Source organism: Seriola dumerili, unplaced genomic scaffold, assembly GCF_002260705.1.
Source record: "Seriola dumerili isolate Sdu_G_001 unplaced genomic scaffold, Sdu_1.0 BDQW01000331.1, whole genome shotgun sequence".
Taxonomy (NCBI): domain Eukaryota; kingdom Metazoa; phylum Chordata; class Actinopteri; order Carangiformes; family Carangidae; genus Seriola; species Seriola dumerili.
Genome location: NW_019174586.1, coordinates 10130152 through 10155911, shown reverse-complemented (window position 1 = coordinate 10155911; position 25760 = coordinate 10130152). Strand labels below are relative to the sequence as shown.

Sequence of the window (25760 nt, the reverse complement as noted above, 5' to 3'; positions counted from 1 at the left end):
AGAGTAGAGAGCAGAGCCGTGATGAAGCGGCAGCATCAAACAGTCCACCAGTGCTGCAGTATAGACTCTTAAAAGTTTTCTTCAAAGAGGCTCAGAAGCAGAGGGTGAAGACACCGGAGATGCAGCAGCTGTGTTTGGCATAAAAGCAGGAGTGAAAGCTAAGTAGCTCCCTGAGCGCAATGAGAAGGGGCGTAGGAAACAATGAAGCTGCGCTGGCTGACATTAAACACTGCAGTAATATTCCTTGTTGTGATGATGAGTATATTACTGCTGCTGGCAGGATTGTACCTGCTGTGGCTTTTGTTTAATGGCGATATTGCCTGCGGTCTGACATATATACATGTTTAGAGGTGAAGTGACTTGTTAAACTGGTTTATAATGTCCAGTGCGTTTGATTAACCTTCATATAATTAAGGGATATATCTTATATTTGGTGGAGTTGTGACAGTCTGTGCCTGGTGCACTCACATGGGGCTGCAGGTAACGACTATAGTAATAATCAGTTAATCTGCAGTTTATTTTGGGTTCTATATTAAGGACAGGATGACGTCAGGACCTCTTTAACTTTGTGATGTCACGACAAAGCCATCACTGCTCTGAGCCATGCCACAAGCCCCGCCCACCTGGACCCACCATCTAACCTTGCAGGATTTGGTTTCTCTGAGTGTTTATGTGAAATCTGCTAAATTTCAAAACAGAAAACAGGTCCGACCTGTTGTTACTACAGCTCCAGAGAGGAGCCTGAGAGAGGAGATGTAAAACTACACTGAGATGGTTTTTGATTCTTAAAACCACAAATATATCTTCTTATGGATCAACACTTCAAATAAAACACAGGAGAAGTGGAAAATATGGAGCTTTAAAATGTAAGAAAATAGTGACAAAATGTCCATCGCAGTTTCTCAGTCTTTGTCAGACAAACATACATTTCTGTTTACAGTGACAAAAAAGAGAAAATCTGCGAACCTAAGAGGCTGGAACATGAGAATATTTGAAAAATTACTGAAACGATAAATCGATCATCATAATAGATGTCTAGTCCACAGGTCACTTAGTAGGTGGACCAGGTCCAGATCCTGACCCAGACGTATAAGCCATAAATTATTGAGAGTTTAGTCTCGTCGTAGAGACAACGTAAGAGAAAAAAGTGGGGAAAGAAAAAGAAAAGATCGTGTTAACGTTCAGTTGTTAAGACGTGAGATGATTTGGTTGACTGTTCAACTGCTGGAGTTGACCATGAGGAAGAAAAATGGAAAGACAAGCTTTTACTCAAGCAATTTATTGTGTCCCCGACCAAAGTTTTAGCTTTAGGAAATTTTGGACCTCTTTGAGTTTTAATTGAATACCCCTGATGAAATGCGGCTATATTAAGTTAAGCTACAATTAAAAACCATTAAAGATTTTAATATTTGGTTTCTTACCGTCCTTGTGGCCACATGTTGCAACCTGCTCACTGCGTTTTCAGAAATGGTTTTGACCTCCTTTATTTTCACATCTGTGACGTTACGCAACGTACAGTTTAGCCTTTTGGCTGTAATTGTAGAGCAGTGAGCGAACAGGAAGTGGTGCATTGTGATGTCTGCAGACTTCAGTGGGACAATTAAGCCACTGCAAAGATTAGACCTGCAGCCTTCTGGTGACGTGGTTACAACTCTACCTTCATGTCAGTCTCCCAGTCAAACAGTGAACCTGTGACCTTCCTTTAAAATAACGTCAAAAAAGAAACAATATAAGTTAATATATTGTTAATATATAAGTTGTAGATGAACAATAATTTAATAAAGAGGGGGAAAACCAAATATTTCCATGTGGCACCTTCTTAGTGTTTGCATATAAATAAAGGCAAATAACAGAATAGTTTATGGTCTTTTGGATTCTCTTTATATCCCTTTACTCATAGATAATGTTAGAAAATAGTTTCTGAATTTTTCTTTATGACATTAAGAAATATCCACAAAAAAATGTCACCTTCAGGTTTTGTAGAAGCATTTGCAAAATAAACTATTATTAGTTATATGTTGTTATTATTAGGACATGTAAATGTGTACATACTTAATGTTAAAGGTGTATTGTTGAATTCCAATATCCGAGTCTGCTCAGATTGTTTCTACACGGCCTGTATATTACTCTGCTTCTACTTGTCTTAATGTTTTTTTCTTCTTCTTTCTCCCCTCAGAACCCCGACATGCTGACGAGGAAGATAAAGCTGTGTCACATCAACGCCCACATCACATGTCGTCTGTGTGAGGGCTACCTGATCGACGCCACCACCGTCACCGAGTGCTTACACACCTGTAGGTCCCTCCTCACACAGCGGCTCCCCTCTCTCTGCGTCCTCACCTCATCTCATCTGTTGTCTTCCAGCCTTTGTTGCGAATTCTCTTGTTTCTCATCAGTTTTCTTGTTTATTCGGCGCACACTTGGCTGCATTTGTCTCCCTGGGTTATCTCGGCTCAGGAGGTGTTGCCTCCAGGATTTATCCTCAATGGGAAGAATCCTGGAGGCAGAGCGATTCCTCTGTGATCCGTGCAGCTCTGTTCCTAGCTGCTCTTTGACTTAAAGCACTGCCTTCAGTCTGTGAAGTCTGCTTCACCACCACATATGAGGGCCTTCATCTGTCTGTAGCTCTGGCTGTATGTGCACTACAGTTGTGTGTGTGTGTGTGTGTGTGTGTGTGTGTGTGGGAGTTTTAGACTTTTCAACCTAGAACTTGATGTTTCTTTCCTTTTCTATTTCTGTACAGCAAAGTCTCCCCCATAACTTCATTATAAAGTTCTCTCTCAGGTGAACAAACAGTCACTGATATTTAATCTGCACTTTCATTATCCGTCAGATGAAGGTGCTTCATCATTAGCTGGGTCTTAGGAAATACATTGCTGAATTACAATGGCTGTAATTCCTGTAGCCTAAAAGCTGATTGCATGAAGAATCTTTAGAGTTAAAAATACACAGTCTTTTCTTTAGTAGAAGAAGAATTTCATGAAATCTGTTAACAGTTGCACAAGCACCCGAAAGAGGGTAAAAATCTTATTAAAAAGTGTTTTTATTATGCAAAACCATCTCGTCCTCAGTCAAGTTTAATCCCTCTTTGTTGCTGATGTTCAGTTAAGATTTATTCAGTGTAATTATAACATTTTCTGCACGTATGAGTGCAGTCTCAACAAAGTTAACTTGACTAATTGGCTGTCAGTTATTACCATGTAGTTTCAGAGACAAAATGACTCCTGTTCTGTCATTATAACCAATTTAGAATATTTACACTGGGTGTGGGATTGACTGTTAAGATCCTTACTGTAATTCTCTTCCAAGACGTGTGAGACGTTTGTGCAACTGCCCACATATTCTTTTCTTTCTGGCTGGTTCAACAGAGGACAGGCAGCTGTGGACTTAAATATTAAATGTTCTTAAATTTTGTAGACAGATTTTAATTGGGTTAAATTGGATTTCTTGATGTTTGTTGCGGCAGTTTAAATCCCATCTCATTGCACTCATTGTTTTCTATTCTGACTCTTCTGAAAACTCCTTTTGTAAGTTATTTTTTTGGTCATTTTATGCCTTTATTAGATAGAACCAGTAGAGAGAGAGAGAGAGAGAGAGAGAGGAAGTTCAGGGAGAGAGTAGGAGAATGACATGCAGCAAATGGTTCGGCCGGCTTTTTTCTTTCTTTTTTTTACTTTTTTTTACTGCTAAAAAAAATTCAAAGTTACCTATTTTCTTTATAGCTGTGTCCAGAATTAAGAACTTTACTAATTATTTCAGTGAGTAGAGACTCACTAAAGGGAGTTGTAGAAACTTTTCACAGTAAATCTGTTGCTGAAATATCTCTGCTCTTACTGCTAACACTGGTAGAGAAGGACAGTAAACCTGCAGTGTAGTAGTGATATTGTTGGACAAACTGCCCAATATATTATTGTATTATTGTATTTTATATTTCAGGTGTAATTGATGCTGCCACTAAACAGCAGTTCAAAGTTTTATTTGTCACAGGCCAAGGTGCAAGGCGCAGTAAGCCGAGCAGTGAAAGGCCTGCAGGGCAGCTCTGTCTTTAACAGACTGCTCAGGTCGCTGTTTGACATCGGTGACAAGCCGTGTGGAAAACCACCAGATATGATAGTCAAACAGAGCTCGTACAGCTGTTGTGGTCGTGTGCTTTATGATGCATGGAAATAGTTTGCACCGACGCAGAAATGATAACGCGTTCTGTTCTCTGTGTTAAACGCAGACAGGCTGTGCCCATAAACCATCAGTAATGAATACGTTTTCATACTGTAAGCAAACAAATCCTACATTCTTCAAAAGGGAGAAAGAGAGAAATAAAAATGATTTAACACTGGGCTTCAGTTCAAAAATGAAAACTCATAAACAACACATGGATCTGTTTTCTGAAGCTGTGAGTTATTATTTGGAATATGAACATGATTAACAATTAAAAGTGTTTTTGATGGGTTTGAACAGTTGAATAAACAAGCACTTTGGTTGTGAATTCTGATTAGTGAGCAAGAGATTGAAGGCTGTCCCGCAGTTGGACTCGAGTCGCTCTGTGTTTTGGTTTCTAATTATCCTTAAGTATGAATGAGTATATTCTTCATACAGCATTTTTCAAAGCAGAAGTTACAAAGCACTTTGCAGGAGGAGGAAAAGACGAAGAGGAAATGAACGAGTTAAGCATGACAGTGAATGAAAAAGAAAAGATTTTGATAATGATTTTTATTTTTCTGTTCCAACAAGCTTTGAAAAGGACGTTACAGTAGTTGAGGTTTGATGTATAAATTTTTTCAGTGTTTCTCAGCTGGAAAAAAGGAAGAACTGAACCAGTCACCCTTCACATGGGATCCAGAATTACCTTTTTAGTTTTGCGTTGGATTGACGTTTACACAATTAGATTTGAGTAATTGGTACATAACAGTATCTGGGCCCCCAAACAAGCTGCCAGCTTTTCAAACTGTTACACTACAGAAAATGTAGAAATGCAGCTGTGGACCATCTGAGAGCTGCCTGGCACTTTCATTGCTCTTGCGAAATACGTTTTAGGGCAGTGCTTCCTCTTTGATTCCTCAACCACCCAGCCAGATATTTCCTGTATAACCAACAAGGCCTCATCGTGCCTCAGTTTTTCTGAAAGCATCGTGTGCTCGGTCAGAGATTGATGAGCCTCTATAGACAAAGTATGATGGCGTCTTTTTCCACTGCCTGCTGAAGTGAAAAGAAAAGTAGCATGACCTTGAAAATATCTGTTTTGAAATGCGTTTGGGGGGGGGGGGTCACTGAGTTGAGCCTGATTACCACATCTGCAAGCACCCAAGTGCCCTTTAATTCTCACATGAGATGTGGTTAGAGGGCAGAGGCATCAAGCCAGATGCTGGTGGTTTTGACAAGTACACAGCTGATATTTAGAGGTTCTTGTTGTGAAATCATAATTGTCTGCTGCTGCAGAATAATGAAGGGGATCTGTGGAGCTTTGAGCCTGAGGGCGATCTTGCTGCTGCTGTGTTTTGAGCAGTTTAATCGAACTCGACGTGTTTATTCCTCGTGCAGCTGCGTTCGATGTTTGGGTTTGGTGAGAATAATCAAAGCAAATTGTAGCAGGGACCAATCAGTCGCTCTGTGGTTCTCCTGGAGCAGAGGGAAGGGGAAACTTTGTGTATATGTAAATTGTATTAGTTATGTTCATAGTCGCGCCATTAGGTAGTTTTTAGTTTAGAGATTTGCTACAATCACAGGAGATACAAGGTGGAAACAAGTGTTGTATGAAGAAGAGTTCTTTAAATTGCAGAACATTGATAATGCATCTCTGATGGAGAAGGTATTTAATAAGTGTAAATATGACTGGGAAAATAAGATTTGGACTAAACCACAGTTTGTTTTTTTAATCGATTTAAAGAAAAGAAGATCTGTTTGTGCCCATATAAGAGCCGGTGTACTGCCTCTTCTCACTGAAACAGGTCGGTACCTTGTTTGGAAGTGGAATTCGTCCAGTGTATGATTTAAGGGAAGTTGAAAACAAGTACCATTTAGTTTTTTTTGTTTGTTTTTTTCCATTTACTGAAGGCAATTCCAGCTGACATTGGGCGAGGGCCGGGTACACCCTGGACATTTCACCAGTCTATCAAAGGGCAGACATATAGAGACAAACAATCATTTGCACTCACATGCAGGTTAATCGGCGAATTGCCCGCAGGTGTGAATGTGTGGGCTGTGGGAGGAAGCCAGAGTACCCAGAGGAAAACCCAGGCAGTCACGAGGAGAACATGCAAACTCCACCGAGTCTGCACTGGAAACCCTGACATGTCTGAGATGATGGGTACGAATGATTCACAATGGTTGAAATAGTTGTTTGAAAAAGAGAAGTTTAAATAAGCATCTTATTTAAGGAATACGTGACAGTTCAGGAACAGAACACTGAACAGATGATGATGATGCTGATGTATTCATACATCTGTTTTTCTTTATCAGTGAATATCTGACCAGCCTGCAGGAACAGGTGTAGTGTTAGTGTTTGATGTGAATGTGTCTTATAATACCATGATGGCATGGTATATTCAGTTCAGTTCATAAAATTCACTCCATTCAATCATCCCATGCCTTCCTGTGAGATGAACCCAGACAGTGTAATACGGCATCTGTCCACTCGAGGGAGCTCTTCGACCGCAGGTGGGAGTGTAGACGAGTCGCTTTGATTCTCCCACTCCCCCTTGGAAAAAAAAAGAAAAGGGGGCTCCACCGAACAAAGACAAAGAGATTCACATCACATCAGCGCTGCAGCTTCTCTGCAGTAAAAAAAAAAAAAAAAAGTCAGGTGGAAATGGATTTGTTGGAGAATCATGTGCAGTGAATTAGTGGTGGTTTATTTAGTGCATCTTAACGTGCACACGACGGGGGTTCATAAACCTGTCATCGAGCGATCAGATCATTCATCACAAGTCGCTCTGTCATTGCAACTTTCTTTGCGTCTGTTTCAACATCAACTTGTATTTTTCTTTCCTACAGCAAAACGTACGTTACTGTCCCTTCGTTTAGTCACAGCGAAACGTGTCATCTAAAACAGCTGTCTGAAAACATACCTACAACTGGATTCATTTATACACGTGTAGGTTGGAGAGTAACCACATGTCCTGTGTGTGTCTGTGTCTCTGTGTCTCTCTCTCTCTCTCTCTCTCTCCAGTCTGTAGAAGTTGCCTAGTGAAGTATCTGGAGGAAAACAACACGTGCCCCACGTGTAGGATTGTTATTCATCAGAGCCATCCACTGCAGTACATCGGGTGAGTGAGGGAAGAGCTTCTCCCACACACACAAACACACAAACAAACACACACACACACACACACACACACACACACACACACACACACACACACACACACACACACACACACACACACACACACACACACACACACACACAGGTACAGTGAGCTGCTGTCTTTCAGTTACACACTCTTCTCTATCTACACTACCCTCCTCCTCTCTTGAGGTTTTTTTCTGAATCCTTCACTCACAAACATTTACTACACACACACACACACACACACGCACACACACGCACACACACGCACACACACTGACATGTCGACGGAGCTCCATCACTGTGCAGGGAGCTGCTCGCTGCCTCTGGGGGCATCAGCAGTGCACTGGCAGTAAACAATAAACTACCAAGGAGCAAAGTGCTGCTGGCCCTTTTCCATTTTATTTTTATTCTTCTGCAGAAAGAAAAGACCCTGGACCTCTGTGGCCGCTCTGCTTAGAGTGGTCTCTATTTCTGTGTGTTTATGTATATATATCTTATAAAGATATATATATATAAAGATTCACTGAATAAATTAGTGCTACAAACGATGCACTTATAACCCGAGCTCATTTACAATTCAGTTTCCTACATGAATTAAAAAATGTACAGTATGCATCGAAAAAAGTAGTATATACAGGTATTGAGAGCATAAGCAATAATAAAAGACTACACTGGATCACATGTTGGCATACCATATACTGTATACTGCCTTTTTGGCCAGGTCTCTCTCCTGTAAAAGAAACCATTTTCCGGATATAAATAAGACCTTATAATATTAATATATCATAGCTTAGATAAACTGAGCACAGTCGCCATAACTACTGACAGCTGGTCACCACTGCCGGTAGTGTTGACCCATATGCCTGATAGCATTATGATACTGCAGTGAACCTCAGCAAACCCAACTGCAAAATGCTTAAAAAATATAACACCAGAACTGTTTAAAACCAGCTGCAAATCCTTCCCTTCAAAATAATCGACCACTTAAAGTGAAAAATAAAAGTGGCCTTCTCTGTGCTTTTCTTGTCGACTTGGCACACACAGACCTCATCCACAATAGTATGCATCAGCTAATTTGAACAATGAGCTTCGTGAACTGATTCCCTCTTCAGGTTAAAGTGAAGAGGCGTTTTAGAAGTCAAGTCTTCTTCTTGTTGTTGTTGGGGAGCCCCACGCTGCCAGACTAGATCCTGCTCCGCGTGGGGCCGTGTTGTTCTTACCCCCTGTGAGTGCTCACGCATTAATGTCCGATTAATACGACACACAGACTTAATGTGCGCCTGCAATTTAGTCATTACCATGTTAACTGTGCTGTCTGCAGACTCGTTGTTTTTGCAGGAAATGCTCCATTTCAAACACATTAGCTCTTTGCGCAGCTGTTTTGTTTTTTTGTTTGTTGTTGTTGTTGTTGTTTTGTTTTTTTTTGCCTCACTGTGTGTAGGGAATTGGAGTTGATTGGAAACATCACAAGTGATTTGAAGGCAAAAACGCCCCAACAGATGACAGATAATTCCCATCTGCACATCAGGAAGATTGATCAAAGTTGATGTTGGAAGAAGTCACACTCAGACATCTTCCTCTCAGAGAATCAGCTCGACAGAACTAATCCCTCCACTCTCACTGTCAAGTGTGGCTTTCCTTGATGGTTTTAATCCATTTTATTTACACATGCTTGAAATGATTCTGACAATAAGACCATCACAGAATCAGACTGCATACTCTGCCACATGAGCTAATTCCCTTCCCAGTTATTTATTTTTATTTTTTTCCCCCAAATATAGGATGCAAATTAGTATGAAGTTCATTTTTATTATGACCTCAAAGGGTTGTTTTTTCTTTTTTTAGATGTATAGAGTAGAGACAAGGAAGCTTAGAGGGACGTGGATGAAGATCTCGAGAGGGATTTAAACTCAGTGTTATGGAAACCAGAAGATGTATTAATAGACAGTCTTGCCAACAGTGGCTGGAAGTAGTTGCAGTTTCTCTTCTGTAGTTGTATGTGAATTTTATTTTGGGACTTTTTCCAGAATTTTTCCAGAATTTTTCCAAATTCTGGAACCAGGGTATATTTACTTTGCGGAAAGTGATGTAATATTAACAATCTTACAGCACTTTTTCCATTTATCAATTGCTTAGTCTCGTTGAGATTAAAATTTAAAAGAGACCTGTCCAAAAAGGCAGAATCCAAAAACAGTGTTTAAACAATAAAGATATCAGATGAGTTGTGAGAACACAAGAGTTCAAAAGAGATCAGTCAGTCAAAATACTTTATACTTGTGGGCAGTTGCTGTACTTTTAGAAAGCATGTGGTATAATTACAACAGTTGTGTCTTAATTGTAATTTCTGTTACATTATTACACAGCAGATCTCGGTGCCGCGCTCGTCTGTGAGAGTGTAATGCCAGTTCCATCCAGCAGGGGTCAGTGTTTTGCTGCTTTTCGGAGCGGGCCTCCTCATCCAGGCCCTGGATACAGTGGCTCTGTCACTCTCCCAGCAGACAGCAGGGGAGGAACAAACACGTCACGTTTTTTTTTTTTTTTCGGGGGGCTTTTCCTCCACAGCGCTGTAACAAACTCAGTGTGTCGTGTCCGTTAGCCGGCTGCTGCGGCCGCTTGTCAAAACGCACCGTCATGGTGATGGCAGACCAGAGCCCACACTGTGCACCTGTGACACCTGCACTGCCTGACAGGGGAAAGACTATTTAACACTCTGACTGACGGAGCATATGCTGTTACTCCGGCCTCTGAGGGCTGCTGCCATTTGTCAGTTTGTTATAACACATTAGATTTTTCTCCATAAATGACGTCTTGAGAATACAGTTTTTCACAGTTTTGGGATGCTCAGAGTTGTACTGTGTGTATCAGTGGTTCCCAGCCATCATCACATGTGCATTTATTTGCAAGTAAAACGGCAATAATTAGAGGAAAGTCTGAAAAAATAAGCAACAAATCTGTAGAAATTTCGTTTTCTGCACTTTTATCCTGTTGATCAAATCACGACCCCTGCGACTAATCCCGTGACCCCTGGGTGGGGTCGGACCCTCGGGTTGGGATGCAATACCAAGAGCATCACTAATATTTCAGATGTGTGATTCACATCTTTGTGTGTAAAATTCAGGTGCTGTTGTGGCCATAATGTCAAATCTCAATAACTAATAAGTTACCTAATTATTGTCTCGTTCTTTTTAGCCATGACAGAACAATGCAAGACATTGTCTACAAGCTGGTACCGGGACTTCAAGAGGGTAAGTGGTCATGTATTGTCTTTCTTTATGATGCAGCCCAGAAGAGATCCATCTAATAACCTTAAAACTGAAGCTCTCATTGTGCCTCGCTAATGTCCGACATCACTGTCTGCATGCGTTGACAAATTGGCTTGGCATCGCTGAATAACTCATATATTTTAACAAGATATTCTTTCCGTCATGGGTGAACCGAGACGGCCTAATGAAACAGGTTGCGGTGCACGCACACAATCACTCACATCATTGAATTTTAAAAGCCTGGTGGTGGCAGTAACCTTGAGGAAAAAGACGCTGCCCTCTCTTATTGTTTCCGTTTCTCTCTCTCTCTCCCTCTTGTGCAGCGGAGATAAAGAAGCAGAGGGAGTTTTATCAGAAGTTGGGGATGGAGGTGCCTGGAGACATAAAAGGAGAGCTGTGCAACATGAAGACTCATCTAGATCAGCGCAACGGTATGAACCGCACCGCACGTTGTTCTTTCCTCGCATTACTGTCGTGAAAAAAGACAAACACAACAGTGATTGCAGTGACTATTTTAAACTGTAACACAACCAGACTTTCATCTCTGGAGTGGTGACATCCTCCAGCTGGTGGCGGGAGTCAGCGGTTGGTTCTGTCTGGTTGAATATGCAAATTGTTTTAGCGCCTGCTGAGTCTTGGTTTTAGCAGCTGACCGACCAGGTTGTCCCTCGTTCAACACGACCTTAAGGTGGCACCAACAGACATGCAGGGCCTCAGCGTGCCAAAAGGTCTTGTTTACCTTTTATTATCAGGTATGACTTACTTGTTGGAAGACTTACAAATGGCAGGAGAGGTCGACGAAGAAACAAAGAAACAAAAAAACACAAACTGTTGGTGGTCCCACAAATGAATGCACCATCCACGTGGTGCCAGATTCACACACTAATAGAAGCTGCTTCAGTTAAAGACATTGCTGTGTTCACATTTATGTAAATTCACCCTAGATCTATGTTATTTGTTTTTTTTTTAAGGTTATGTTTTTCATTTAGTTGAGCTCATTGAAGCTGGATTTACACTTGACTTGAGGAATTATGAGCAAGTTTTTATAGTTTTATAATTCAGCAGCATTTTTTTTTTTTTACCAGTTGATAGCACCCACTGCAACAGATGTATCATCCTTTAATTATATTCACTCCCACAGCAGCTGAATTTCATTCTTTGATTCACTGTGATGCAGAGCGGCGATGGCAGTGAAGTGCAGGTCTGTTAGATTTGTGTTACTGAACAGGAGACGATTACTGAGCCTTTTAAACGGACTATTGTTGTGTTTAGGCTCAACAGTCTCCACCAGCATCAGACACTTGAAGGAGGAAACACAGGCAGCTCAAGCTGACCAATCGGATCACGTAGTATCTCTGTTCACACACATGCAGCTACGGCACAGCCTGACATAGCTGCAGAGCTTATTGATATAATCTTAACCCCTTAACACACAACTATAAATCAGATTAATCCTCTGGAGTAAGCGGAGTCTTTAAACTTTGATTCATACAGAGGCATCAACCAGAGACTGGTTCATGTGGTTTTATAATATGGGTGGGGGCACTTGCACCAAACTTGAACCATGAGCTACTGAACAATTTCCAAAAGACAGCACAACAATGTAAAAACACTGAACTGCTAACATTGTTTTCCAGACAAACTTCATCTCAGCACCGTGACTGTCTCGCTCCTCTCATAGTCCTGTACTAAGAACGAAGCCCCCAAAACCCGTAATGAGTAACATTAGCAGCACGGCCATGAGTAACAGTGGAAGCCATTAAGCAGTAGCGATGAAGGCAATTTAGCTGTCCAGAATGAGTCCCTGGCCCTGCTTGTTTTGCACGACGGATTTTCCAAACCAGTTCGCTTCCGAGGGCTGGGCTGGTGTAAATGTGTGCCCAGAGGGCTGTCATGCTGGCAGGCCTAATCGCTCGCTTAATCCCCCCCCTCTCTGATTTTGGTAATTAAGGCTCAAATGGAAGTGGAAGTGCTCTCCGGCTTCCTGTGCCTCTTCGCTTGAAGTCAGGTTTAGCTACAGTACACACAGACGTACACTTAAAGGATCATTTGCACAGATACCAACAGAAATAGAATTGAGATTATAGATTGTGTGTTGAAACGCATACAAATGTCTCCAGCCTTGGGTAGTGACAAAAATATTTTTTTTGACTTTTTTTGAAACGAGAAGATTTGAAGAAAATCAAATGTGGTTGCTTGTCATTTGGAGGCTGGTTGACCAGGACCTCAGTGAAGTGGAAAGTCCTCCATTCCCCCTCAGAGCAGGTCTAAAGGTTGACCTCCACCTCTCAGCTCCATGCACCGGAGGCTAACGGACATGCTAGGCTGAAGGTGTCATGGTACCATCATCTGTCAGTCCCTACAGTATGAATAAAGGATAGGAATTCACTAGGAATACATGTATATTATCATGGCGATTCCAGTGGCACAGTCCAGCTGTCCACCATTGATTGCTATGTTCCAAACTAGGGCTGAGCAGTTAATTGAAATATTATCATAATCACAATATCGCCTGGTGCAACATCCAATTCACAGGAGCTAAATTTTTTTTTTGATGAGGGTAAAATGTGTGACAACAGACCATAAGTGAAGCATTGTGGGATAAAATCATATTCTCCAGATGTGAGGGATCGCACGTGTTTGATACAGACCCCGGCAAAAATCATATGTTTTTTATATCTATATTTTTTAAATATTTGTTTATATTTATTATTATATTTTTTTATATATAATTTTCAGTGAAAGTGAAATTCAAAAATGACCATTCCCACTTTAATTGTGACTCATTTCACAATCACAATATGACTCTCTTTTTTTTTTTTTGCGTATCATTCAGCAATATTCCAAACACTTGTGCTTCCAAGTCTCTGCTCCTCCCTCACAGCTCCAAAGCTCCTTCAGAAATTGTACACTGAGGGAAACGTTGTGAAGTGATGATTGTTTGGAACACACTGAATATTTGGATCAAAGTAAATGACGCTCCAGGAGTAGTTTGAAAAGTTTCTATAGGCATTTTAATTTGTATTGTTTTGCCATAACTTGATGTCGCCATTAGAATCCATTTGCAAAAGAGCGAACTGCAAACTTTTAACAGCTGCCTTCAAAGCTCATTGTTGGAGAGTGTTTGATACTGGAGGAATGGATTGTTACTTACAGAGGAACAGAATATATACACATGTATACACTCTCTCAACCAGTAATAGCACTGTGACATTAAGGGATAACATGACACATACTGTAAATCTAAGCTCCATTCTCTTTGCTTTTAACCGCACACTCTGAGTTTCCTCGTAAGCAGTATTTGACACCTTCAGAAGAAAAACCTGGTTTCCAGCAGCAGACTCATTTTCTCTAAATTACCTGGTTTCCTGAGCACTTAATGCAAGAAAATGGAGGGACAGGGGGCCGTGATGAGTCTGCTGAGTGCACTTTCCTCTTTCATGACAATATAAACTCCCACACATGAACACACGAACGGCTGCTTTACTCCATCTCATTCCCAAAGTAGCCTCATTTGAAAATGTTATTGTACATGCCTTTGTGATTTGATTGTATGTGAGAGGTCCCATCAATCATAAACGCGTCAGCCTGTGCATTGTTCTCCACCCATGCTAGATTGTTCAACTGAGTGAAACAAAAAGAAAACAGGCTGCTCAGTTTTTTTTTTTAAGTCCCCAGACCCAAGCAATCATCCCATTACCTGACGCCAACACCTCAAACACAAACCGGGTCGTCATGTCTGTTGAGAGTCAGCTGAGATACTCAGGGGTTGTTTGAAGGTGAGACACAACAATAAGATCAAGCCCCCCTCTTGATAAGCAATCAGCGAGGCCGACTCTGGAGACAATCACCGCAGAGACACCAGAGCAAGCTCAGACCTTTCCCAGTAATACCCTGTGGAATTGGTGACAGTTAGCCCAAATGGAAAACGGTCACAGAGAGGTGAACATAATCCCATCTACAGTCTGAGCAGTAAACTGTCCACACAGCACGTTATTACCCACTGAATCCAGCAAGAATAGACTGGCTTTCTTTGTTTGTAAAGGTTACAGAAAAAGCAATATCTGTCTGTGCAGCAGTTTTGTCACAGCGCCGCAATTTTGACTTTGATAACTAAGTTTCATATCCAAAAAATTCAATACTACAATATCACAGCCAACAGGGAAATCCATAAAGAAATCCATAAAGAAATATAAACCACCACCTGTTCTGGACAACTTGGTAGCAGCTGTTTCACGTGGGATTTTAAAAGTTGTTTAGTTGTTTGTCCACTGAGTTTATGGGCACGCAAGAAACCAGGAAGTCTCTATGGAGTGTCTGCAGTGAAACAGCATGACTGTGGAAACTCAAATACTTGGACTTGTTTGTTAGACTTGTTTGTTTCAGTTACAAATGAACTTTAGATCTTAGTGTAGGGCTGAAATGAGTAATCAGTTAAGAGGCTGGATGTAAACCAGACGGGATGCAGGCAGGGATTCTGGACACAAAAGTGGTCAGGATACTAGCGATGTCTGCATGTCTGATATTTGAAACACTTCAAGGGAAGGAGTTTAAGATGCAGTTCAACAAACCCACAAGTTAGTTCTCTAGAGGGGATAATTAAAGGTCATTTTAGATTGCGAAGCACATTTATGAAGTCTTTTCTTGCAAATTATCTGCAACCCTTGAAGGCAAAATTTAAAAGTCTTTCTTTAAGCCTTTTTCATAAACTGTAAATACAGTTGACCCAAGGTGATCTGTATCATTGAGACTTCTCTTGTATCATTCAGCTCTGTGGTATATTATCGAACAGTACCTTACCTTTCTCTTCCACTGCTCTGAACACGTGACTGGTGCTCTCTCTAAAACCTGCCTCCATATCTTCCTCCATTTTCCTGAGAAAGGCACAAATAGCAAAACCAGATGAACTGAATTAAAGGCAGAGCTGACGCTGGCCCTCATGTAGGCTCATCAGAATGGAGAATGAATGAAGGTTTGTTCTTGATAAGAAGTTGCTGTGTATCAGAGACGTGCCCTGACAGCAGATAAGTCATTTAAAGGATGCTTTGACACCCTTGGACATGTAATTGCCTTATAAACGGACCTCTGCAGGAGGCGTTTTTCTGCTCCAACAGACACAGGCTGGCTTAACACTGCAGACACAAACACGCCTGTTTCCCTGGCGTCGGACTAGTCTTGATTTCAACGGGGCCACCATCGATGTTTGTCAGAGCTCAAGTCTCTTCATTTAAGTTAATGAGCATGATGGGAAAAACATGCTGATCGAGTACTGGATTGACTACAACATAAACAAAAACATAGCGATGCAGCTGGAGACCATGTGTCCGAGGACTAAACGCAAACACTAAAGAAATGTCTGTGACGAGTGTTTGCTTGAAGCGTATATACTCATGCTTTGATCTGTTGCTCTGCTCCAACATGGCCGCTCAACACTTCTCCTCTTTTTGTTTTTTTGTTTTCTCAACAGGCGATGCGAAATCAGAGGACACGGCCAATAAGGAGGCAGGAGAGGAGAAACCAGAAGAGGACAACGACTATCACCGTAGCGACGAGCAGGTAAGACTCCAGCAAATCGTGGTTCTCCTCTCATCTTAAAGTGACAGCCTCTCTTTTACTTAGTTAAAGGGAAGGTTATACTCTCACATAGCTCTAGTTGTTTCTCATCAGAGTTGTGGGGATCACATGACTTGACTTAAGCCAGACTTAAGTCACAAATTTGAGGACTTGAGACTTGCCTGACCAACACTGGTAAAAGTCTCGACTTGACTTTGAGTTAGTATTCGTGATTTGAGACTTGACTTCGACTTGACACATTTGACTCAAAAGGACCTTTTTTTTTAATTTTATTAAATATTTGCATTTTCTAGATGTTGAGAAGTTACATTTAGATTTTGAAACATGATGATTTCTAGTACGACAAAACCTGACAACCTTTCCCTTTAGGAATAAACTAGTTTTAAGGAAAGTTCAGAGGCAGTGCATTAGTTTTTCTTTTTTTTTTTTAAAAGATTAGAAGAAGCAAATTAGATAAAATAATTACGGGTTACAAAACGGTCTGTCAGGAACAAAAGCACAAAGGAATAAAAATAATGTTGGTGATAATTGTTGGGACAATTACCTTAAAAGCCTGCATTTTAATTATTGCCTTTTATAAAAGTGGCCCCCATGTGATTCACCAGGCTGTTTTACAATTACTGTGCTCCTTTGTCTTTGGGTTTGTGGCTGTTTGATTTGTATAGATCTATTTAGTGACCGATTCCACTGCGCCACACCGCCGCCATGCACTGAATGCATTTAAAATGGAAATGGGCTTTTCTTGATTTCATTTGTATTCTGGCACGTTCTCCATCCCTGCAAAATGATATTAATAATGCAGAGAGAGCGGAGGGATTGTTGTTCAGGAGAGACGGTATCAGGAACACAAGGCGCTTTCCTTTAATGTTACACAGAAAATCGCCTTTGTTCTATTTTAGCTGTGGTTTTCGAAATAAAGGAAGCCGACAGGCAGATTTTTAAGAACAGGCCGGTCGTCTCCAAAACCAGCAGCTCTGCTCTGCCATGTCGGAGGAGGCAGGCTGCCCCGATGAGGGTGAAGATCTTGCCCTTTTGAAATTTCAGCAGCGGTGCAGAATGCGCTCGGAATAGCTAATAGGGCAGTTTGTGTGAGCTGAATGCAGCCATGTCAAATATCATGGAGGGGGAGGGGGGCAGTGAGAGAGCGGAGGAATACAAGATAAGATTTATTTGCGACTGCCGAGGTCCCACATTCACTGTTAACTTCTCTAACTAATGCTGCAGGTTATTTTCTTTGTTTGGAAGAAGCTATAAGAAATACTCTGGTAACAAGAAACCATACGGCAGATTTTGCCTTATTGTTTATACCCCGGAGAATTGTGGTCCAAAAGTCTGAGACTGGGATTTTCAGACCCCACTGTATCGCTCCCTCTATTGTATCGGGTTATGTTAATCTGTTGTGGGACATTGCATTGTCGAAAATCATTTAGCATGACTGATTGATGAGGATATTCAATTGTTTTCAACAATTTTTGCATTAATGTGGTCGAGTAATTCATTTGACAGGTATTTATTGATTTTAGAGAAAAATTACTATATCTAAATATATATCAATATAGTGACATAAAATTACACATGTCCTTATGGATGATTTGAGTAGATTCAAAAGCCTTTATTTGTCCTTGAGGGGAAATTTGCAGAGACATGTAGAGGAACACAGTCACAACAAGCACAGTTCAGGAAACTGACATAAAGAAAAAAAACCTAATTTGTTCACATTATGATACATATTATTAATATTAGCAGTATTATCATAGTAGTAAGTGCAAAAATGAGCTGTAAATGTTATGATGATATTGATATGATAATGATATTAGAGCTGTATACACAGTATGCATACCAAATGATTTGGAAATTATAATATTAGTGCACAATGTATAATGCAGTGTAATGAAAAATGAGCGGTATGCATTATGATAATAAAGATAATGATGATGAGAATGATATTAGTGCAGAAAGAATTATAATGCAGTTTACACAGTGTACGTAAAGATGGATGGCAGTCGCATGGTAATTTGATGAATATTGATAGCAGCATCAGTCCAAGCCATGTGCAAGTCAGTGTGTGTGTGTTTGATCCATATCGCCCACGCCTGCTAACAGGCTACTTTATGTATACAACTTTGTTTTTGTCAGATAACACAAACTTTGATTCCACTGTGGAACAGTAAAGTGAAGACGGATACTTGTAAAGATCCTTCGAAGCCTGTTTCTTTTCCCCAGAATGTAGCAACCAGCTACATGTTGTTTAGCAGATGATGCCATAATTACAGACAAGCTGTTAGAAAAAGCAGAGAGTGGTGAAGGGAGAAGATGAGAAAATGCAAAATGAGGTAGTGCCTCTCAAGAGGTTTATAGTCGTATGATAAATATGAGCAAAAGTGAAGAGAAATAAGTCAAAGCGTAGTAAAAAAAACAACTCCATAGGAGTGATACCAGCAGCTGCACTCAGGAAGAATAAACAGGAGGGACAAAAATTGTCCCAGAAAGCTGACTGCCCCCCCCCAAGCCGTCTTGGTGTCACTGAAGATGTAGAAGCCACTCGGATGTAAGAACCAGGCAGACCAACCGCCACGCATGGCCGATTTCCAGAACACGTCCCCGCTGTCTTCTGGACGACCTTTCAGAAGATGACCTTGGGGTGTGAAGCGGTGCCAGAGAGAGCTAATGAAAGCAATGACACACCAAAACAAAAAAAAACTGCAAAAAGAATAACAACAAAAGCCACAATTAATCAGACGAACCTGCATTATTACCAAAGCATGAAGCAGTGGAGTTTCAGATGAGGTATGAAGTGTGGGGATATTGTCACCTTCAGGCTCTCGTTGGGAGAGAACAGATTGTATAAATGTAAGAAACTACAGCTGGTTTGGGTTTAAAGAGTCTTACTTTGTAGAAATTGGAGAATGCAGCTTTGCTTTAAATTATTAATCAAGCTTTGGATGCTCAAAGCTTCATTTATCAGCGACTTCCAAACTCAACACTCACAGACAGATGAAGCCAGACTTGCACACAGAACTACACAAAGTCTTCAGCAAAACAATACGGATAGAAAGACTCAGTAATGAGTGTTTTCTCTGCGTGGCATGAAAAAGTCATGTATGATATTTTCTTCATGCCTCAGTGTTGCATCAGTCACACCTGTGTGTGTGTATGTGTGTGTGTGTGTGTATCTGTAGCAGGACTCTTAGGCTCCTTAAAGACGTTGTTGTTGATGTAATGTAATGAAACTGCCTCGCAGACGCTGCAGAGTCCAGATCACCACCAAGGCTTTTATTTCACATTGTGATCCTCCCTCACAGCCAAGTGCTACTGGAAAGCAGATGAAAGAAGGAGATTGAAATATTATCATAATCACAATATCGCCTGTTGCAACATCCAATTCAACAGGAGCTAAATTTTTTTTTTGTATGAGGGTAAAATGTGTGACAACAGACCATAAGTGAAGCATTGTGGGAATAAAATCATATTCTCCGCAGATGTGAGGGATCGCACGTGTTTGATACAGACCCCGGCAAAAATCATATGTTTTTTTATATCTATTTTTTAAATATTTGTTTATATTTATTATTATATTTTTTATATATAATTTTTCAGTGAAAGTGAAATTCAAAAAATGACCATTCCCACTTTAATTGTGACTCATTTCAACAATCACAATATGAATCTCTTTTTTTTTTTTTTTGCGTATCATTCAGCAATATTCCAAACACTTGTGCTTCCAAGTCTCTGCTCCTCCCTCACAGCTCAAAGTCCTTCAGAAATTGTACACTGAGGAAACGTTGTGAAGTGATGATTGTTTGGAAACACACTGAATATTTGGATCAAAGTAAATGACGCTCCAGGAGTAGTTTGAAAAGTTTCTATAGCATTTTAATTTGTATTGTTTTGCCATAACTTGATGTCGCATTAGAATCCATTTGCAAAAGACGAACTAAAACTTTTAACAGCGCCTTCAAAGCTCATTGTTGGAGAGTGTTTGATACTGGAGGAATGGATTGTTACTTACAGAGGAACAGAATATATACACATGTATACACTCTTCTCAACCAGTAATAGCATCTGTGACATTAAGGGATAACATGACACATACTGTAATATCTAAGCTCCATTCTCTTTGCTTTTAACCCACACTCTGAGTTTCCTGTAAGCAGTATTTGACACCTTCAGAAGAAAACCTGGTTTCCAGCAGCAGACTCATTTTCTCTAAATTACCTGTTTCCTGAGCACTTAATGCAAGAAAATGGAGGGACAGGGGGCCGTGATGAGTCTGCTGAGTGCACTTTCCTCTTTCATGACAATATAAACTCCCACACAGAACACACGAACGCTGCTTTACTCCATCTCATTCCCAAAGTACCTCATTTGAAAATGTTATTGTACATGCCTTTGTGATTTGATTGTATGTGAGAGGTCCATCAATCAATAAACAGCTAAAGTCACCTGTGCATTGTTCTCCACCCATGCTAGATTGTTCAACTGAGTGAAACAAAAAGAAAAAACAGGCTGCTCAGTTTTTTTTTTTAAGTCCCCAGACCAACAAAAAATCATCCCATTACCTGACGCCACACCTCAAACACAAACCGGGTCGTCATGTCTGTTGAGAGTCAGCTGAGATACTCAGGGGTTGTTTGAAGGTGAGACACAACAATAAGATCAAGCCCCCTCTTGATAAGCAATCAGCGAGGCCGACTCTGGAGACAATCACCGCAGAGACACCAGAGCAAGCTCAGACCTTTCCCAGTAATACCCTGTGGAATTGGTGACAGTTAGCCCAAATGGAAAACGGTCACAGAGAGGTGAACATAATCCATCTACAGTCTGAGCAGTAAACTGTCCACCAAGCACGTTATTACCCACTGAATCCAGCAAGAATAGACTGGCTTTCTTTGTTTGTAAAGGTTACAGAAAAAGCAATATCTGTTTTGTGCAGCAGTTTTGTCACAGGCGCCGCAATTTTTGACTTTGATAACTAAGTTTATATCCAAAAAATTCAAATACTACAATATCACAGCCAACAGGGAAATCCATAAAGAAATCCATAAAGAAATATAAACCACCACCTGTTCTGGACAACTTGGTAGCAGCTGTTTCACGTGGGATTTTAAAAGTTGTTTAGTTGTTGTCCACTGAGTTTATGGCACGCAAGAAACCAGGAAGTCTCTATGGAGTGTCTGCAGTGAAACAGCATGACTGTGGAAACTCAAATACTTGGACTTGTTTGTTAGACTTGTTTGTTTCAGTTAACAATGAACTTTAGATCTTAGTGTAGGGCTGAAATAGGTAATCAGTTAAGAGGCTGGATGTAAACCAGACGGGATGCAGGCAGGGATTCTGGACACAAAAGTGGTCAGGATACTAGCGATGTCTGCATGTCTGATATTTGAAACACTTCAAGGGAAGGAGTTTAAGATGCAGTTCAACAAACCCACAAGTTAGTTCTTAGAGGGGATAATTAAAGGTCATTTTAGATTGCGAAGCACATTTATGAAGTCTTTTCTTGCAATTATCTGCAACCCTTGAAGGCAAATTAAAAAGTCTTTCTTTAAGCCTTTTTCATAAACTGTAAATACAGTTGACCCAAGGTGATCTGTATCATTGAGACTTCTCTTGTATCATTCAGCTCTGTGGTATATTATCGAACAGTACCTTACCTTTCTCTTCCACTGCTCTGAACACGTGACTGTGCTCTCTTAAACTGCTCCATATCTCCTCCATTTTCCTGAGAAAGGCACAAATAGCAAAACCAGATGAACTGAATTAAAGGCAGAGCTGACGCTGGCCCTCATGTAGGCTCATCAGAATGGAGAATGAATGAAGGTTTGTTCTTGATAAGAAGTTGCTGTGTATCAGAGACGTGCCCTGACAGCAGATAAGTCATTTAAAGGATGCTTGACACCCTTGGACATGTAATTGCCTTATAAACGGACCTCTGCAGGAGGCGTTTTTCTGCTCCAACAGACACAGGCTGCTTAACACTGCAGACACAAACACGCCTGTTTCCCCTGGCGTCGGACTAGTCTTGATTTCAACGGGGCCACCATCGATGTTTGTCAGAGCTCAAGTCTCTTCATTTAAGTTAATGAGCATGATGGGAAAAAAATGCTGATCGAGTACTGGATTGACTACAACTAAACAAAAACATAGCGATGCAGCTGGAGACCATGTGCCGAGGACTAAACGCAAACACTAAAGAAATGTCTGTGACGAGTGTTTGCTTGAAGCGTATATACTCATGCTTTGATCTGTTGCTCTGCTCCAACATGGCCCGCTCAAACACTTCTCCTCTTTTTTGTTTTTTTTTTCTCAACAGGCGATGCGAAATCAGAGGACACGGCCAATAAGGAGGCAGGAGAGGAGAAAACCAGAAGAGGACAACGACTATCACCGTAGCGACGAGCAGGTAAGACTCCAGCAAATCGTGGTTCTCCTCTCATCTTAAAGTGACAGCCTCTCTTTTACTTAGTTAAAGGGAAGGTTTATACTCTCACATAGCTCTAGTTGTTTCTCATCAGAGTTGTGGGGATCACATGACTTGACTTAAGCCAGACTTTAAGTCACAAATTTGAGGACTTGAGACTTGCTTGAAACCAACACTGGTAAAAGTCTCGACTTGACTTTGAGTTAGTATTCGTGATTTGAGACTTGACTTCGACTTGACACATTGACTCAAAAGGACCTTTTTTTTTAATTTATTAAATATTTGCATTTTCTGGATGTTTGAGAAGTTACATTTAGTTTTTGAAACATGATGATTTCTAGTACGCAACAAACCTGACAACCTTTCCCTTTAGGAATAAACTAGTTTTAAGGAAAGTTCAGAGGCAGTGCATTAGTTTTTCTTTTTTTTTTTTATAAAAGATTAGAAGAAGCAAATTAGATAAAATAATTTACGGGTTACAAAACGGTCTGTCAGGAACAAAAGCACAAAAGGAATAAAAAATATGTTGGTGATAATTGTTGGACATTACCTTAAAAGCCTGCATTTTAATTATTGCCTTTTATAAAAGTGGCCCCCATGTGATTCACCAGGCTGTTTTAACAATTACTGTGCTCCTTTGTCTTTGGGTTTGTGGCTGTTTGATTTGTATAGATCTATTTAGTGACCGATTCCACTGCGCCACACCGCGCCATGCACTGAATGCATTTAAAAATGGAAATGGGCTTTTCTTGATTTCATTTGTATTCTGGCACGTTCTCCATCCCTGCAAAATGATATTAATAATGCAGAGAGAGCGGAGGGATTGTTGTTCAGGAAGAGACGGTATCAGGAACACAAGGGCGCTTTTCCTTTAATGTTACACAGAAAATCGCCTTTGTTCTATTTTAGCTGTGGTTTTCGAAATAAAGGAAGCCGACAGGCAGATTTTTAAGAACAGGCCGGTCGTCTCCAACACAGCAGCTCTGCTCTGCATGTCGGAGGAGGCAGGCTGCCCCGATGAGGGTGAAGATCTTGCCCTTTTGAAATTTCAGCAGCGGTGCAGAATGCGCTCGGAATAGCTAATAGGGCAGTTTGTGTGAGCTGAATGCAGCCATGTCAAATATCATGGAGGGGGAGGGGGGCAGTGAGAGAGCGGAGGAATACAAGATAAGATTTATTTGCGACTGCCGAGGTCCACATTCACTGTTAACTTCTCTAACTAATGCTGCAGGTTATTTTCTTTGTTTGGAAGAAGCTATAAGAAATACTCTGGTAACAAGAAACCATACGGCAGATTTTGCCTTATTGTTTATACCCGGAGAATTGTGGTCCAAAAGTCTGAGACTGGGATTTTTCAGACCCCACTGTATCCTCCCTCTATTGTATCGGGTTATGTTAATCTGTTGTGGAGACATTGCATTGTCGAAAATCATTTAGCATGACTGATTGATGAGGATATTCAATTGTTTTCAACAATTTTTGCATTAATGTGGTTCGAGTAATTCATTTGACAGGTATTTATTGATTTTAGAGAAAGAATTACTATATCTAAAATATATCAATATAGTGACATAAAATTACACATGTCCTTATGGATGATTTGAGTAGATTCAAAAGCCTTTATTTGTCCTTGAGGGGAAATTTGCAGAGACATGTAGAGGAACAGTCACAACAAGCACAGTTCAGGAAACTGACATAAAAGAAAAAAAACCTAATTTGTTTCACATTATGATACATATTATTAATATTAGCAGTATTATCATAGTAGTAAGTGCAAAAATGAGCTGTAAATGTTATGATGATATTGATATGATAATGATATTAGAGCTGTATACACAGTATGCATACCAAATGATTTGGAAATTATAAATATTAGTGCACAATGTATAATGCAGTGTAATGAAAAATGAGCGGTATGCATTATGATAATAAAGATAATGATGATGAGAATGATATTAGTGCAGAAAGAATTATAATGCAGTTTACACAGTGTACGTAAAGATGGATGGCAGTCCGCATGGTAATTTTGATGAATATTGATAGCAGCATCAGTCCAAGCCATGTGCAAGTCAGTGTGTGTGTGTTTGATCCATATCGCCCAGCCTGCTAACAGGCTACTTTATGTATACAACTTTGTTTTTTGTCAGATACACAAACTTGATTCCACTGTGGAACAGTAAAGTGAAGACGGATACTTGTAAAGATCCTTCGAAGCCTGTTTCTTTTCCCCAGAATGTAGCAACCAGCTACATGTTGTTTTAGCAGATGATGCCATAATTACAGACAAGCTGTTAGAAAAAGCAGAGAGTGGTGAAGGGAGAAGATGAGAAAATGCAAAATGAGGTAGTGCCTCTCAAGAGGTTTATAGTCGTATGATAAATATGAGCAAAAGTGAAGAGAAATAAGTCAAAGCGTAGTAAAAAAAACAACTCCATAGGAGTGATACCAGCAGCTGCACTCAGGAAGAATAAACAGGAGGGACAAAATATTGTCCCCAGAAAGCTGACTGCCCCCCCCAAGCCGTCTTGGTGTCACTGAAAGATGTAGAAGCCACTCGGATGTAAGAACCAGGCAGACCAACCGCCACGCATGGCCGATTTCCAGAACACGTCCGCTGTCTTCTGGACGACCTTTCAGAAGATGACCTTGGGGTGTGAAGCGGTGCCAGAGAGAGCTAATGAAAGCAATGACACACCAAAAACAAAAAAAAAACTGCAAAAAGAATAACAACAAAAGCCACAATTAATCAGACGAACCTGCATTATTACCAAGCATGAAGCAGTGGAGTTTCAGATGAGGTATGAAGTGTGGGATATTGTCACCTTCAGGCTCTCGTTGGGAGAGAACAGATTGTATAAATGTAAGAAACTACAGCTGGTTTGGGTTTAAAAGAGTCTTACTTTGTAGAAATTGGAGAATGCAGCTTTGCTTTAAATTATTAATCAAGCTTTGGATGCTCAAAGCTTCATTTATCAGCGACTTCCAAACTCAACACTCACAGACAGATGAAGCCAGACTTGCACACAGAACTACACAAAGTCTTCAGCAAAACAATACGGATAGAAAGACTCAGAATGATGTTTTCTCTGCGTGGCATGAAAAAGTCATGTATGATATTTTCTTCATGCCTCAGTGTTGCATCAGTCACCCTGTGTGTGGTGTGTGTGTGTGTTGTGTGTGTGTGTGTGTGTGTGTGTGTGTGTGTGTGTGTGTGGTG

General features: G+C 40.6%; 1 protein-coding gene across 1 annotated transcript in view; it reads left to right on the top strand.

Moving 5' to 3' along the window:
* Positions 1-25760, top strand: part of pcgf3 (polycomb group ring finger 3) — a 35472-nt gene that overhangs the window by 3345 nt on the left and 6367 nt on the right. Inside the window, exons 2-6 of the mRNA XM_022760341.1 lie at positions 2177-2294; positions 7163-7259; positions 10475-10530; positions 10872-10979; positions 16016-16104. Coding sequence (XP_022616062.1) covers positions 2177-2294; positions 7163-7259; positions 10475-10530; positions 10872-10979; positions 16016-16104 — 468 coding nt within the window. The remainder of the gene's footprint in view (positions 1-2176; positions 2295-7162; positions 7260-10474; positions 10531-10871; positions 10980-16015; positions 16105-25760) is intronic.